Below are 13,234 nucleotides of genomic sequence, written 5' to 3'. Positions count from 1 at the left end.
ATAATATGAATCCTTTTTATCCTAAACATGTCTATGTAAATGGAAAAATAAACCATTTCAAATCTTAGAGCATTAAAATGCTCTAAGTTTCAAATGGTAGACATAACTCAGTAAATAAAGCATTTAACCTCGCACTTCCGATTCAATTTCATTTTTGTTTAATTGACCATAAAAACACAAAATGCTGATAGATCCAGGCGGAGCTTTGCTCGCAATCTTTTAGTTTTTGACCGATATCTCGAAAACTATCCACTTTAGGGCAAAAGTTACATTGACTTTTTTGTAGAAAGTCAAATTTCGCATCTTTTATATTCTGTAAACTTTTTTGTAAAACTTACTGCTTACGGATTATGGACTATTTAATGAACCCGCCGAGCGGCGGCATTTCTACATTGAATGTACAACAACTCAAAAAATATGGGCACTAGAAAAAATTTCAAATAAAAGTTGTAGAGAATAAAGTTATCTAAAAACTACATACATGCATTTTATTGATTAATCCAATATTTTACGAGTTATTAGCCAAAAACGATTAACCGGCTCATGAAATAGGCCATAAATCGTAAACCCAAAGTTTTACAAAAAAGTTTACAACCTAAAAAAGATGTAAAATTTTACTATCTTCAAAAAAATCCAAATATTTTTTGCCTTAAAGTGGATAGTTTCCGAGATATCGGCCAAAAACTTTTATTTAAGATTGCGAGCGAAGCTCCACCTGGATCTGTCAGCTTTTTGTGCATTTTGTGACCCTTAACCTAAAACAAAAGTGAAATTGGATGGGAGTGTGAATTTGGCTAAATAAAAACAGCTTTATTTAATGGGGTAACAGTACTACACTACTTTTTCTGTCACCAAAGGTGGTTTAAATCATGCAACATAGAAGCGCAAGTTTTTGTGTCGACTGACAACTTTCGAGTGAGAAATTTTTAACGGATATTAAGTTTTGTACTCGGTAGCTAGATAATTAAGTTTTTTAGATTTTTTTTTAGTTAGGTACCTTCCAGATCAGAGCCAGGGTGGGGCAAGCGCCCCACCCTGCCCCACCGTGGCTACGCCCATGAGGCTATGGGTATCGATTTAAAAATAAATGAATTGAATCAATGTGTTTTAAAAGTTTCGTTGATAGTTATTACGTTTTTTATTAAAAGTTTAACTATCGTAAGGATCTGCAAGTTAGGTATCTATTTTCAGACCTATTGAATGTAGGTACACAAAGTTTTCAGAACTTCCTTAGGTAACTTTTTTATACCTTTCATTTGAATTATCTTGCTTAATTGATAATATATTTCTATTCATGTGTTGTTTTAACAACATTTGTTCTCCGACTTTTCATAATTTGTTAGATTTTATTTTGATACAAAAATAAATATTCATTTAATTTTCCGTTTGCATATTATAAACTCTACGGGAATCCCAAAAATTACGTAAACAAGAAACGAACGAGAGGGGAAAGGGGGCGTCGTGTCGTCCTTTCGATAATAAATAGAACATAGACTTACAAATGTTGGGAGAGTACAATAAAAGCTTAGAACAAATGTTGTTACTTATGATGTTAGCTATCTTGTCCTGCGAGGTTGCTGGTGTTTTACAAGTAACCCTGTATATCTACTTTAATTCACTTTAGCAGTTTAAAATTTACTACTTCTTAACCAACTGGCTGGTTCTTCTTGCTTCGCCCGTGGCGCACATAGCCTATTGCAATCAGATATTATGGATATATCTAAACTTGAAATATTTTCAACAGAGATAAAGGAAATAAAGTAAATAAAACAAAAGGTATACACTATGCATGTGTACATTTAATATGCAATAAAATACAATATTCTACACTATATAAATATCTATAGATACACACACTAACTAAATCTAAACTATTGTTATTATACGTCAAATGCGGATGGATGCTTATACGTCAAATACATAATTATAATAATAGGCATATTTAAATGTGTGAGATCTAAAGAGCTGATTATATTAGATACAATGATATCTATAAAAGTATACATACAATAAACATACATAAATTGAAACCCTATCTATTACATACATTACTTACATATAATATCTAAATCTTTGGCAAAGAGCACTAAATAACATACATGAAAAATACATGTTACTGGGGTACATAAATTTCAGGAGTTGGTTTATGGTGAATCAATACGTCTTGGACTAACATATTGCTCAGGTTCTCAACTTGGTACTGGTGTAGTGGTCTGTCGAAGGGATAGTCCAGGGGGAAGGCAGTCATTCTACGTGCACCGGTTCCAATACCGAAGGTGCTTTCTGGGTTCACCCCCTGGCCGTATGGAGTTTCTGGTGCTATGTAGTCGGAGATGAAGACTATGAGTTGGAAGGGCATGCCTCCAACACGACCTGTGTAGAAAATTATATTTATATAGCTACATATTTCTAATGTATTTTGTGATATGAAATTTTTATAAGGCTGTCGTAATTGAACCAGATATTATTAATATTATAGTAAAACGAATTTCATATACGATTATAGTTCTAATAAAAATCTTTCATGAAATTGAGTTTTTATTCCGCTAACTTATTAGTTAGACTATTGGGTAGACCATCAATTATTCTAATTAGAATATTATAATTTTTTACATTTATCGCTACTCGCGAGCTAATTAGCTATGACATCTTATATCATAGCATAATAGCTCGCGATTTTATATTGTTAATTTTTATCTATATTATCGATTGTTAACGTTTGGATTTTAAAGCTTACAACTATCAATTCCATATTCTAGACAACGCAGTGCTTCAAATACAGCAGTGAAACATTAAAATTCAACCAACCACGCACAAAACCTAAAATTTCACAAAATTAACAAACCTTTAGGCAACATCATCCTACGAGGGTATCCATCAAAGAACTGTTTGCCATCAACAACAAACTGTCCCTTTCCATTCAATGCGTCCAGGGCCTTCTGGTAGACCTCGTAACTGGAGTACCATTGGTCGATTGTGTATATGTTACTAGTTGATTCCCGTTTGATTACATGCTCTCCAACCGGCACTAAAATATAAAAATTCTTATAATTAGGTATTTATTATAATATTAATTAATTAGATACTAGTTTAATATTGCATTTCTATTTCTCGTTAGATACTTATTAAAATTGGCAAGAGAGTGACAGTTTCATTACTGGTGTATTCGACTTTAAACATTAATTAAATTTTATAAAATTTATCTTAGCAAAATATTATGGCCTCTTCTAAAATCTAACGCTGTTATAAAAATAACTTATAACTTCTCCATACTCACATTGGTACACAAACTGATCCAATTGGAATATGTTCTCAGTGTTAAGATGTAATGGAATTTCGTATCCATTGCTATCGTATTTAGGAGCTAAGAAGAATCTGACAACGACCTTCTTAGCAACATCACTCTTCACGTTCACCCGAACAGTGAATACCTTATTGGTCAGTTGAGGTCTCTGGACTAAAACACTGACATCATCAGCCACAACTTTACCTACAAACAACATGAAATAATAATTATGTAAGAAACATACAATATCTAGTAAACTCATAAGGATTAAATATCAATGAGAAAAACTATCATTTTCAAAATAAATAAGCTCTTAACGAAAGAATGACAACAAACTTATTAAACGCCATTATTTAGTTGATAACATTAACAGATCTATACTTACTCTCTTCTGAGTTCAAACATAGAGCGTTGGTAACATTTAAATACTTGTACTCGAAGTAAGTGACTAGTTTATCAACTTCCACCTTCTTGATGTTAACTGTTGGCAGAGCTAATTCTTCGTGAGTATATTCTGGCAAGTACGATGACCATAATGAGAATAGTTTGAAGGCTTGCTTCCAAATCATGTAGAATGCTGGATCCCACATGCTTGTTTGATAGTTCTCTAACGCTGAAGGCACGACGAGAGGCACATGTCTAAATAATAATTAAATTTTATTAAGCACCGTAAAACATAACTCTCGAAAACAGCATAATAAATTCTATAGATAAAATAATAATCATGCAAAGATATTTTTATACGTTTCATTTGAAAATTTACCAACATAAAGTACTTACTGCTTTGAATACATATTTCCGTTAGTTATTGCGTTTCCAAGGAGAAGTTTCCAGGAATTGATAAGGCTGCCATAGAAGTTCAAGTTCGGGGAATCCACATTTCCCTCTATAACATTTCCGATAACGTTTATAGCATCAGGTGTCCTCAAATTAATATGCTCTCCCGTGCTCTATAAGAAACGTCAATATTTTATAAGGAGTATATAATATAACATTATCCAATTGCAAAAGTTAAAATAGAGAAAATCTAAAATAATCTTACCGATACTACGTAACCCAAATCAATAGCATCTTTAATACGACGAATGTATGTTTTTATTTGATCAACGATGTCCAAATACACGGGATGATTTACGTGAAGGTTGTTAGGTCTGGTAGGGAAAGGTATACCGTTTTCATATACAAGGCCGCTCGTGAAGCCATCTTCAACAACATCAAAACCAAGTTCGGGAACTTCACTCAGACCATTAGAAAGACGTTCCATATAGTAGCGGGTCAATAACTGTTTATGGAAGTACCACAGATATTCCCCACGTTTATATTTTCTGAGTGGTCCATTCTTTCCGCTCAACCAGAATGGATACGTCACGTGATTGTTATAATACAGGGTATTCAAAGCGTAATCCTGTGAGAAGTAAGATGTGACGATGTCACTGTTCTCTAGATAGGGCCAGATTGTAGTATTCCACCTGATGACCACATTGTCATCCCATAAGAAGGTTTGTGGATAGTAATCAGTCAAACGCTTGCCGTGAATGTTAACTCTGCGAGCGATGTTCATGATTTCCCCATTGTGATAATATGACGGGAACACATCATACAAGGGTGGTACGATAATACCCTGGGTTTCGGGGTGGTGAACTGTAGAGACTGCTAAAACGTATACGAATAGCCCCTCATTAATCACATCACGTAGATGCACAGCCGTTCTGTAGAAGGTGTCATAATCTTTAGCAGATTGGAAGACGTTGAATAATGTAACCGCCTCAAATTGGTGAGTCGGTTCCAAGATTAAGAAGGGCACAGAACGAGGCAGGAGCATGCCATAGTTCCTGAGACTAGTGAAGATTCTTACGGCGGTGACATTCTGTAAAAATAGAAAACGTTAAAAGCTCCATTATATTCAGAAGATACAATCAGCTTAATAAATATAAATCTCGTGTCACAATCTTTGTCCTCAATGGACTCCTAAACCACTTAACCGATTATAATAAAATTCGCACACCATGTGCAGTTCAATCCAACTTGAGAGATAGGATAGTTTAAACATGTAGGTACCACGGGCGAAGCCGGGGCGGGCCACTAGTTAAATATAATTATAAAAATAATAGAGTCTGTGATAAGTTAAAGTTTGAGGAACTGTCAATTTCAATTTTTAGGGTTCCGTACCTCAAAAGGAAAAAACGGAACCCTTATAGGATCACTTCGTTGTCCGTCTGTCCGTCCGTCCGTCCGTCCGTCTGTCAAGACCCTTTTTCTCAGGAACGCGTGGAGGTATGAAGCTGAAATTTATATCAATTACTCAGGTATACTGTCCCTTGAAGCTGTGAAAAAATCAAACTTCTAAGCCAACGCAATCAAAAGATACAGCCGTTTATGCCGCAAATTTTCGACACTTGCAAGGGAATCAAAACCTACAGGGTGCTTCCCGTGAACTCAGAATCTTGAAATTTGGTACGAAGCAACGTCTTATAGCATAGATAAAGGAAAAATTACGAAAACCATAAATTTTTAGTTATAAGTATCACAAAATATATTTTTTTTAATAATTTTAAACTTACTACCCATTTCCTCATAAACGCGTAGAGGTATTAAATTGAAATTCATACCAAATACTCAGGTCTATAATACCTTTAAGCTGTAACAAAATCAAACTTCTATGTCAACGCAATCAAAAGAAACAAGGTTTGTACGGAACCCTCGGTGCGCGAGTCCGACTCGCACTTGGCCGGTTTTTTGAACTTAATACGAATCTCATGCGGTAAAAAGTACTAAGAATATGTAAAATTATTTACATAACACTTCAGCTTTCGTTAACGTTAGTAGGCTTTTATATTTGTTAAGAATATCAGTAGCATGCTTGTTGTATTTTAACCTTAAATCCTATAATTTAAAATGCTCGCATATATGAATATTATTATTGACTTAATATGTACATATTTGAGAATTATTAATGAATATAATTCATAGTATTTTATCTTAGGTATGTATCTCGCTCAGACCTTAACATTTTTTTTGTTTGTCGAAATATTATATCAATCGAATTAAGACGATATTTCTATGTGTTTGTAAAAAAAATTACAAGCATACAACATTACATATTATAACATTATTGAAAGATACGTACACTGTATTTCTCGATGTTTCTCTCAAGATCCCATGAGTCAGCGATGGCCTTTAACTGCGGGTCTTGAAGAGGTTCATTCACGTGAAAGTATAGTGTCAGGAGATCAATTTGTTTCTTCAAAAACACCGAATCCGCTGAAATTAACAGAAATATCAATACTATTTATTCTATCTCCCCAATAATTTAATTAACATTTTGAATGAGATCACTGCGAATTAAAATCCCGATCGTTGTGAGAGTAATTTACCGAAATTATTGTTTTGAATTTATACCTATTGTACCAAAAATCTTAACTAGGTATTTTTGATATGGATATGGGTAAATTGTGGTGTTAAAAAAATAATACTAAAGATAACTTAACTTCTACAAAAGACGGCTTTAGTACACTGATTTAGCAAAGGAAAATAGCATTTAGAAAAATCATGGTGACTGCATTTTAGCTCATCTTCTTTACTTTACTTTGTATAAGAATCTATGACTATTTAATTGTATGAACAATCCAAGAGCTTTGCTGTATTTCTTACCTATTTTCGGTGGAGTAACATTCGGCTCAACGGGATCCGAAGTCCCGCCGGCCACGAGCAGGGCCAGCGCCCAGAAAACCAACCGTGACATCGCCAATAGTATCCCCAACTTACCTATAAAAATCCCCTTATATACTTTCACGAATGCCCTATGATAATTTTATCGTTTAGGGTCAGTTTTAAAAAGTCTAGATAAGAAAATAATACAAAACAATATATAAATTATTGGTCCATAATATGTGATTGATTGGTTTTATATGAATCACTGTTAAAAAGGTCACGTAACGCCGGTAAAGTCTCAGGGTGTATTGTTGTTTCATGAAGATAAAGTTTACAATGCAGGTAATATGAGTTCATCTTTTTTTTAACTACACTTGGCTTATCGGAAACATTAAAACAATTGTGGATGCAATTGCTAATGATTACGCGGAGAAATCAACTAGATTTATTTACTGTAATATGTATACATAGTTATGTATTGTTCTCCCTCCTATGTGGTCAGGACAAACTAAATAAACGTAATATTATGTTCAATGCACAGTGTGTATATGATTTCAATGAGATATATTATATCCTTAAAACTTCTTGACATAAAATTTATTTATTTAAAATAGTTCATAATATTAAATATTTGTAAATAGTAATAATAGATTTTGGGATACGTGTTAGCAAGTTAGGTAATAAGTTTTAAATATAACTTAGGTAAAAAGTAAATTATATCCTCTTTATTACAGGGCTGTTTTAAACACTGAACACGAGACCGCAATATAATCCACAGCAATATCAGAGAATAATGTATGAAAGGATTATAATCAAGACTCGAGTAGCGCATATCTATTGCGCCCCTATGAGACAATATTAGCTTTCTGTATTTATGAAAATCCCTACAGAATACTGAATATGAGATACATATTTATACCTTAGAACTCTTTATCTGGGTCATGCGATTGGCAGTGAAACTGATTGTCTTATATTTATTGCAAATACACATTATTTTTGTTCTAGTTAAAAGTTTTTTTTTAAGTGAAAACTTCTTTAGCGGCGTTCGCGTTGGGTATAAAATCTTAAACTCGCGTCAGGACACGTGGCCTGATCGAAAAAGCGTAAGACAGATTTTTAGCCCTTATATTCCATGCGTAAGACGGATACCATTCCAAAATATCAAACGTGCTGAACGTTAATAATCAAGTTTTCACTTCTGCCGGCACTCCCGGAGTGCAACCCGTCTTTTTTTTTATTAGGGCTATTAAAAATAGTACATGTATAAATAAGAGAGTACTGTTCCTTGAATAGCTTCTCGTCTTGTGGGAATGGCCATAACATTAAAGTATTCTGTAGTACTGTCTTATTAGTCAGTGTGTTTATTAGCAAAATGTATTTTAAAACCACCATTTATATTTTAAGAGCAGTAGTCAATTAGACCACAACGCCTATTGATTCGAAGAATAAATCGAATATCAACACAAATGATTTCAATAATCTCAGTGCATAATAACATGTATGGCACTAACACGTCAATCATAACGAGATGCATTCGAGCCTCCAATTTGTTCACATCCTAAAAAATGCTATTCACGGAATGTTATCCAAAGGCACCGGTACAATAGACGGCTCATTAGTATAAACGGTGAAACCACAATGAACTATTAATTAATCGGGAAGCGCATTAAAAAAGGTTCACTCGTGTGACAAGATCCAATATATCACTTGGCTTGCGGCCGCCGTCCAAAGTTTTGACATATGAGTTATTTATTGAGTAAAAAAATAAATTACCGGAATGGGCGAACATTTGTTGCGGCGAAGGTGCTTGATTCGGGTGCTCCTGCAAAAAACGAACGCTCCAGGCCTGATATTAACTGGTTACTTGCACCTAATACAGCCAGCTTTATAGAACTGTCTAAGTATATTAGATGGATATTTTTCAAAATGCATGGCTATAAAAATTTGCCTGCAAATTTAACCTAACTCGGGAAAAGAATACGACTCCTATTATTGTGCAATTTATTTTTCAAATATATACCTAATTAAAATGATTATGACTAGAAAAGAAGAAAAGAGAGACATACGAGTCAACAAAATTATTGAAGAGTTAAGTAGACGAGAATATTTAAAGTCACTTTATTTGACAAAATTATTAAGGCATATTAATAAACTTTCGATGCTATGAAAGAGTAATAAATAGTTTATAAAGACTAATTTAATATTCTCAAAGCCAAATTCTGAAATGAACCAATTTTAAAGGCTCTGATAGGTCTCGAGATACTTTTAGCATCTTTGCTGCAGCGACAGTCTTTGAGCTCTTTGATAGTGAAAAGTTTTAATGTCTATGAACTTATTAAATAAGGTATTAAAAAAGTATAAATTAAAATATAACACCATAATTAGAAAATGACGTCACCTAGTTATAGATATTTTTCTTAAATAATGTTAACCTAGTTGTTTTATTTATCTTTTGATTATTTAAATGAGTATTTGTGTTTTTTTTTATAACGATATTTTTTTAATATAAAAATAGAATATTTTATTAGTTCTATTATATTATACCAAACTATAAAATAATATATAGACACTTAATTGAACACTTTCATAGATAACTAATATGTTGATAATTGAAAAGTTCAATTATTAGCAAAGGTCATCGAGGTCCTTCAATGTTGTTTACGTTCTCAAGTCTGAGAAAATCATAAGCACCGGCATTTGTTGCCATGGAAACGATCTTGAGAAAGGCGTTTCTAACAGCTACGAAAATATTACGAGGAGATATTTTCCATAAAATATCGTATTTATCGAAGCATTAGCTTAATTATCCGCTCTGATAATGATTGTATTATGGAATATTTATCTTAAAACGATATTTTGAAAGTAGCAACAATCACCCATAATTGCTGCTACGAATTATTTTTTCATTTAGTAAAAACGTATGTAACCGTATTTTTATTTGTCTCTATGTAAATAAAGATAATCCTATCTTATCATACCAATAATTTTAAAGAGAATTAAAATATTAAAGGATCAAAAACTACTAACTATTAAATGCACTTTCGCATTTTTGGTGCTACTTTAAAAAAAAATTTATTTATATAAACTGGGGGACTAATTTTCTGTCGTTAAAAAACTACTGAATGCAAGAATGTTTGTTTAAGTATCATTTCATCATCAACTTATTAGATAACTACGGATAATATATTTAGAATATGTCTCTCTATGTCTTTTAAAAGTGCTATGAATATAGAAGGTGAGTCTTCTGTTGTTCGTTATGGACTCTGAGCCATTTGTGATTTTACCATATTTATAAATTCCACATTCATCGTATGTCAATGATGACTGAAATATTGTGAACCTCGAATTATATACCTCAATCAAACGAATATTAAAGAATACATTTTAATAACGACGCCTAAGACACTTGACAAAGTGCTCATATTTATTCAAGTGAAAGTAACAAGAAATAAAATGTTTTTGTCACATCTTAATGCAACAAAGGTGAGCCGAGCGTCATGTTGATATTCAATTTTCGCTTTTAAAAGGGTATTTGGCAAAATGTCATCGAGGAAATGGGGATTAGACCACCAATAGTGACATAAAATTGACAAAATATTTTGCGGATTGTCTTGTTTGTTGTCACTTCGCTAATCCGATTTCTTAAGAGATTAACAGTACTCGAGGATGCGTGTTTAATAGATTCGGTGAAAGCAGTGAGAGTAATCTGTGTGTTCTTGTTTTTGTTTGAAATCTTAATACGTTTATTTGCTAAGTGAAATTGATGACAGGGTACTTGATTTTTTGTATCGAAAGTAAGCCTTTTGTTGTCATTGATACTTAACGTATTTGTCGGATTTATTAATAAGATATTGTTTAAACAGATAAAAGTTTATATATCTGTCCATTCAATACTATAGGGGTAATTTAATAATATTTTAAATAACTGACCTGGCAATCTTTTAAATAGCTGTTTAGTTAGATTATTTTTATTTCATTTTTAGCGCAAATTAATTGTTAAGTATTTCTTATCTATAAGAATTTCTCCTGACAACAAAAACACAAAAAATAATATACCTAATTAACGAAGTCTATTCAGCTGTTCAAGCATGATGCCGTGACTGAAGGAAATATTCATACATACCTATATCCAAGATAATTAATAGAGCCAATTAAATTATTTTACTTATTTCTTTTCCTAGCTTCATTCATTTTCAAGTCTCATCTAGACCAACGCTTTTGTACGTCTGAAAGATTTAAACATCTAACAGAAAAGAAGTTTCTTGCTGGCCGATTTAATCAATAAGATTTTGTTAAGAGTTGATATGTTGATTATTAATTAGATAAACAGCATTTTAGAATATCAATAGAAAATAGAAAGCAGAAGCCAATCATCACGTAAAGAAATACAACACAATGGTAAAATTAATTTCAATGCATAGTTCACAAAACGCTACGTTGCTACAAATTAATGAAAATCCACGCAAATTCCTCTACCTGCCCCAATGGCCAATAATATCAAATGCATACTCCATACTCCACGGCTCGCGTTATTTGCTATCGAGTTATGATGAAAATGCACAATGTATGCGCGCTCATGCGGAGTATTCGTAATTAATATTCGACCATCGGTAAAGTGTCAGCGTGTGGGCGAAAACAAATACATGAATATTAAAAAGGATATTACTCCTCGACATTTCGTACGTGTCATAAATGCACGTCGTTGTTAGTGAAACTACACGTGGTTCAGGGATTTTGTGAGGTTACGAAATTTTTACGACTGTGAAAATGGTTAGGATTATGATTTTTTTTAGATATCTAGCAAGAGTATAAAATGCTTTACATCGTTAATATTTCAATTAATTAAAAAATACATAGATACATTGTATCGAATATGATTTCCGATAAAGCTCCGTTGATCTGTGAATTTGTCCTGTTACCGATTTAACGACATTTTTATAATGTATTTGTTTGTCTAATTACTTATATTCTTATTATTATAAAGTGTATATACATGTATATATTCTACTTTTAAGGTTTAAGAACTATCTAGAACTGTATTCTTAATTTTCCAGAACATTAATAGCATTACGTAGAGCTAACTTGTTAATCAATATGCTATCAATTGATTCGCATACTGATGCGTGTAGTTTTTATGACCTTATTGTTTGAGATATGTATATTTATAACTTGTGTCCGCTGATGATAACGACTATTCAGATAATAAACAATAATTATATTTATACCAATGATTTAAAAATTCGTAAAATTATTTGAATAAATTCCATGTTATGAGAATAATAAACACAGACCTCGTTACGGAAAACTATCTTAAAAATAATAATGTGTGGAATCCTTGACTAAGAAGAATAATATCTACTTATAAGTAATGAAAACATCATACAAATAAGCTATTCATTTATGGTAAAAGAAAAATATATAATGATTATATTATATAAAAGATATGAGCTTATTGGCATAATCATAAATAAATTCAAAATCTGAGCAAATAAATGCTCAGAAAAAAATTTATGTATCAAAGTCTGACCGTAGAGTTAGAAACTTCCCCACTACAAGTTTCAACACCAACGCTTTTAATTGAGCGGCTGCTAAAGAAACTTTTATTTACAGTAATTAATTTAATGCTTAAATACATTAACAGAACAAGAACTAAACAGCTCTTAGCTCACACATATTTACGTACAAATTTCTGATTTATTCAATAATTTCATTAGCTACAGTCGTATTAGCTAGAATAATCAAGGACTGCAGGTGTCCATCACACAATTTTATAAGGAATTTCAATGCGTCATATAATTTCAATGAGACTTAACGAAAACGCAACACGTCAATCACATTTTAGACAAAAAGTGATTGGAAATTATAAATCGTGACGACCACACATAAACTCGGCTCGTAGAGTCAACGGGATATATCCTCAGACCCAACCTTCGTGCTATATGACTATAACAATTACACTTTTATGACTCTTAACTTTTAAGATTCCGAGCGGTGTAATTAATCTCTAATATAAAATAGATTAAAAAGAACAGGTTGGAAAAATTGTACTGAAAATGTAAAGTTTTTACTAAACGTGATAAACTAATTAAGATGATAACTACAAGTTCCAAAAGAAACATTCATTTCATTCAGCAGTACCTATACCAGAAGTAATTTAATAATTTTAAGCATAATTATTTCAAATTATATATAATATTTAATTCATTTTGAAGACGAATTAAGATAATATAAAACAATGTGAGCATTCGTTAATAATACTGTAGAGTGCGGGTTGCGGGGTAATGAAACACGTGTATC

The 13,234-nt window shown here is 32.2% G+C and overlaps 1 protein-coding gene across 1 annotated transcript; it reads right to left on the bottom strand.

Annotated features, from left to right (window-relative positions):
* Positions 1-1,932: 1,932 nt before the first annotated feature.
* LOC149481115 (acidic juvenile hormone-suppressible protein 1-like) lies at positions 1,933-8,552 on the bottom strand. Its single transcript, XM_089706133.1, has 9 exons — positions 8,449-8,552; positions 6,938-7,051; positions 6,414-6,547; positions 4,329-5,153; positions 4,067-4,236; positions 3,672-3,925; positions 3,278-3,490; positions 2,846-3,028; positions 1,933-2,373 (listed from the first exon to the last, which is right to left on the bottom strand). Exons 2-9 carry the CDS (start codon positions 7,026-7,028, stop codon positions 2,114-2,116), a joined length of 2,130 nt encoding a protein of 709 aa, XP_089562259.1. The 5' UTR covers positions 7,029-7,051; positions 8,449-8,552; the 3' UTR covers positions 1,933-2,113.
* Positions 8,553-13,234: the final 4,682 nt, after the last annotated feature.

This window comes from Colias philodice, chromosome 17 (assembly GCF_061535455.1).
Source record: "Colias philodice isolate Cphi_HAF_F1 chromosome 17, ilColPhil1 Martin Lab GWU primary, whole genome shotgun sequence".
Classification (NCBI taxonomy): domain Eukaryota; kingdom Metazoa; phylum Arthropoda; class Insecta; order Lepidoptera; family Pieridae; genus Colias; species Colias philodice.
The sequence above is the reverse complement of the archived record's forward strand: the minus strand, read 5'-3'. Positions and strand labels throughout refer to the sequence as shown.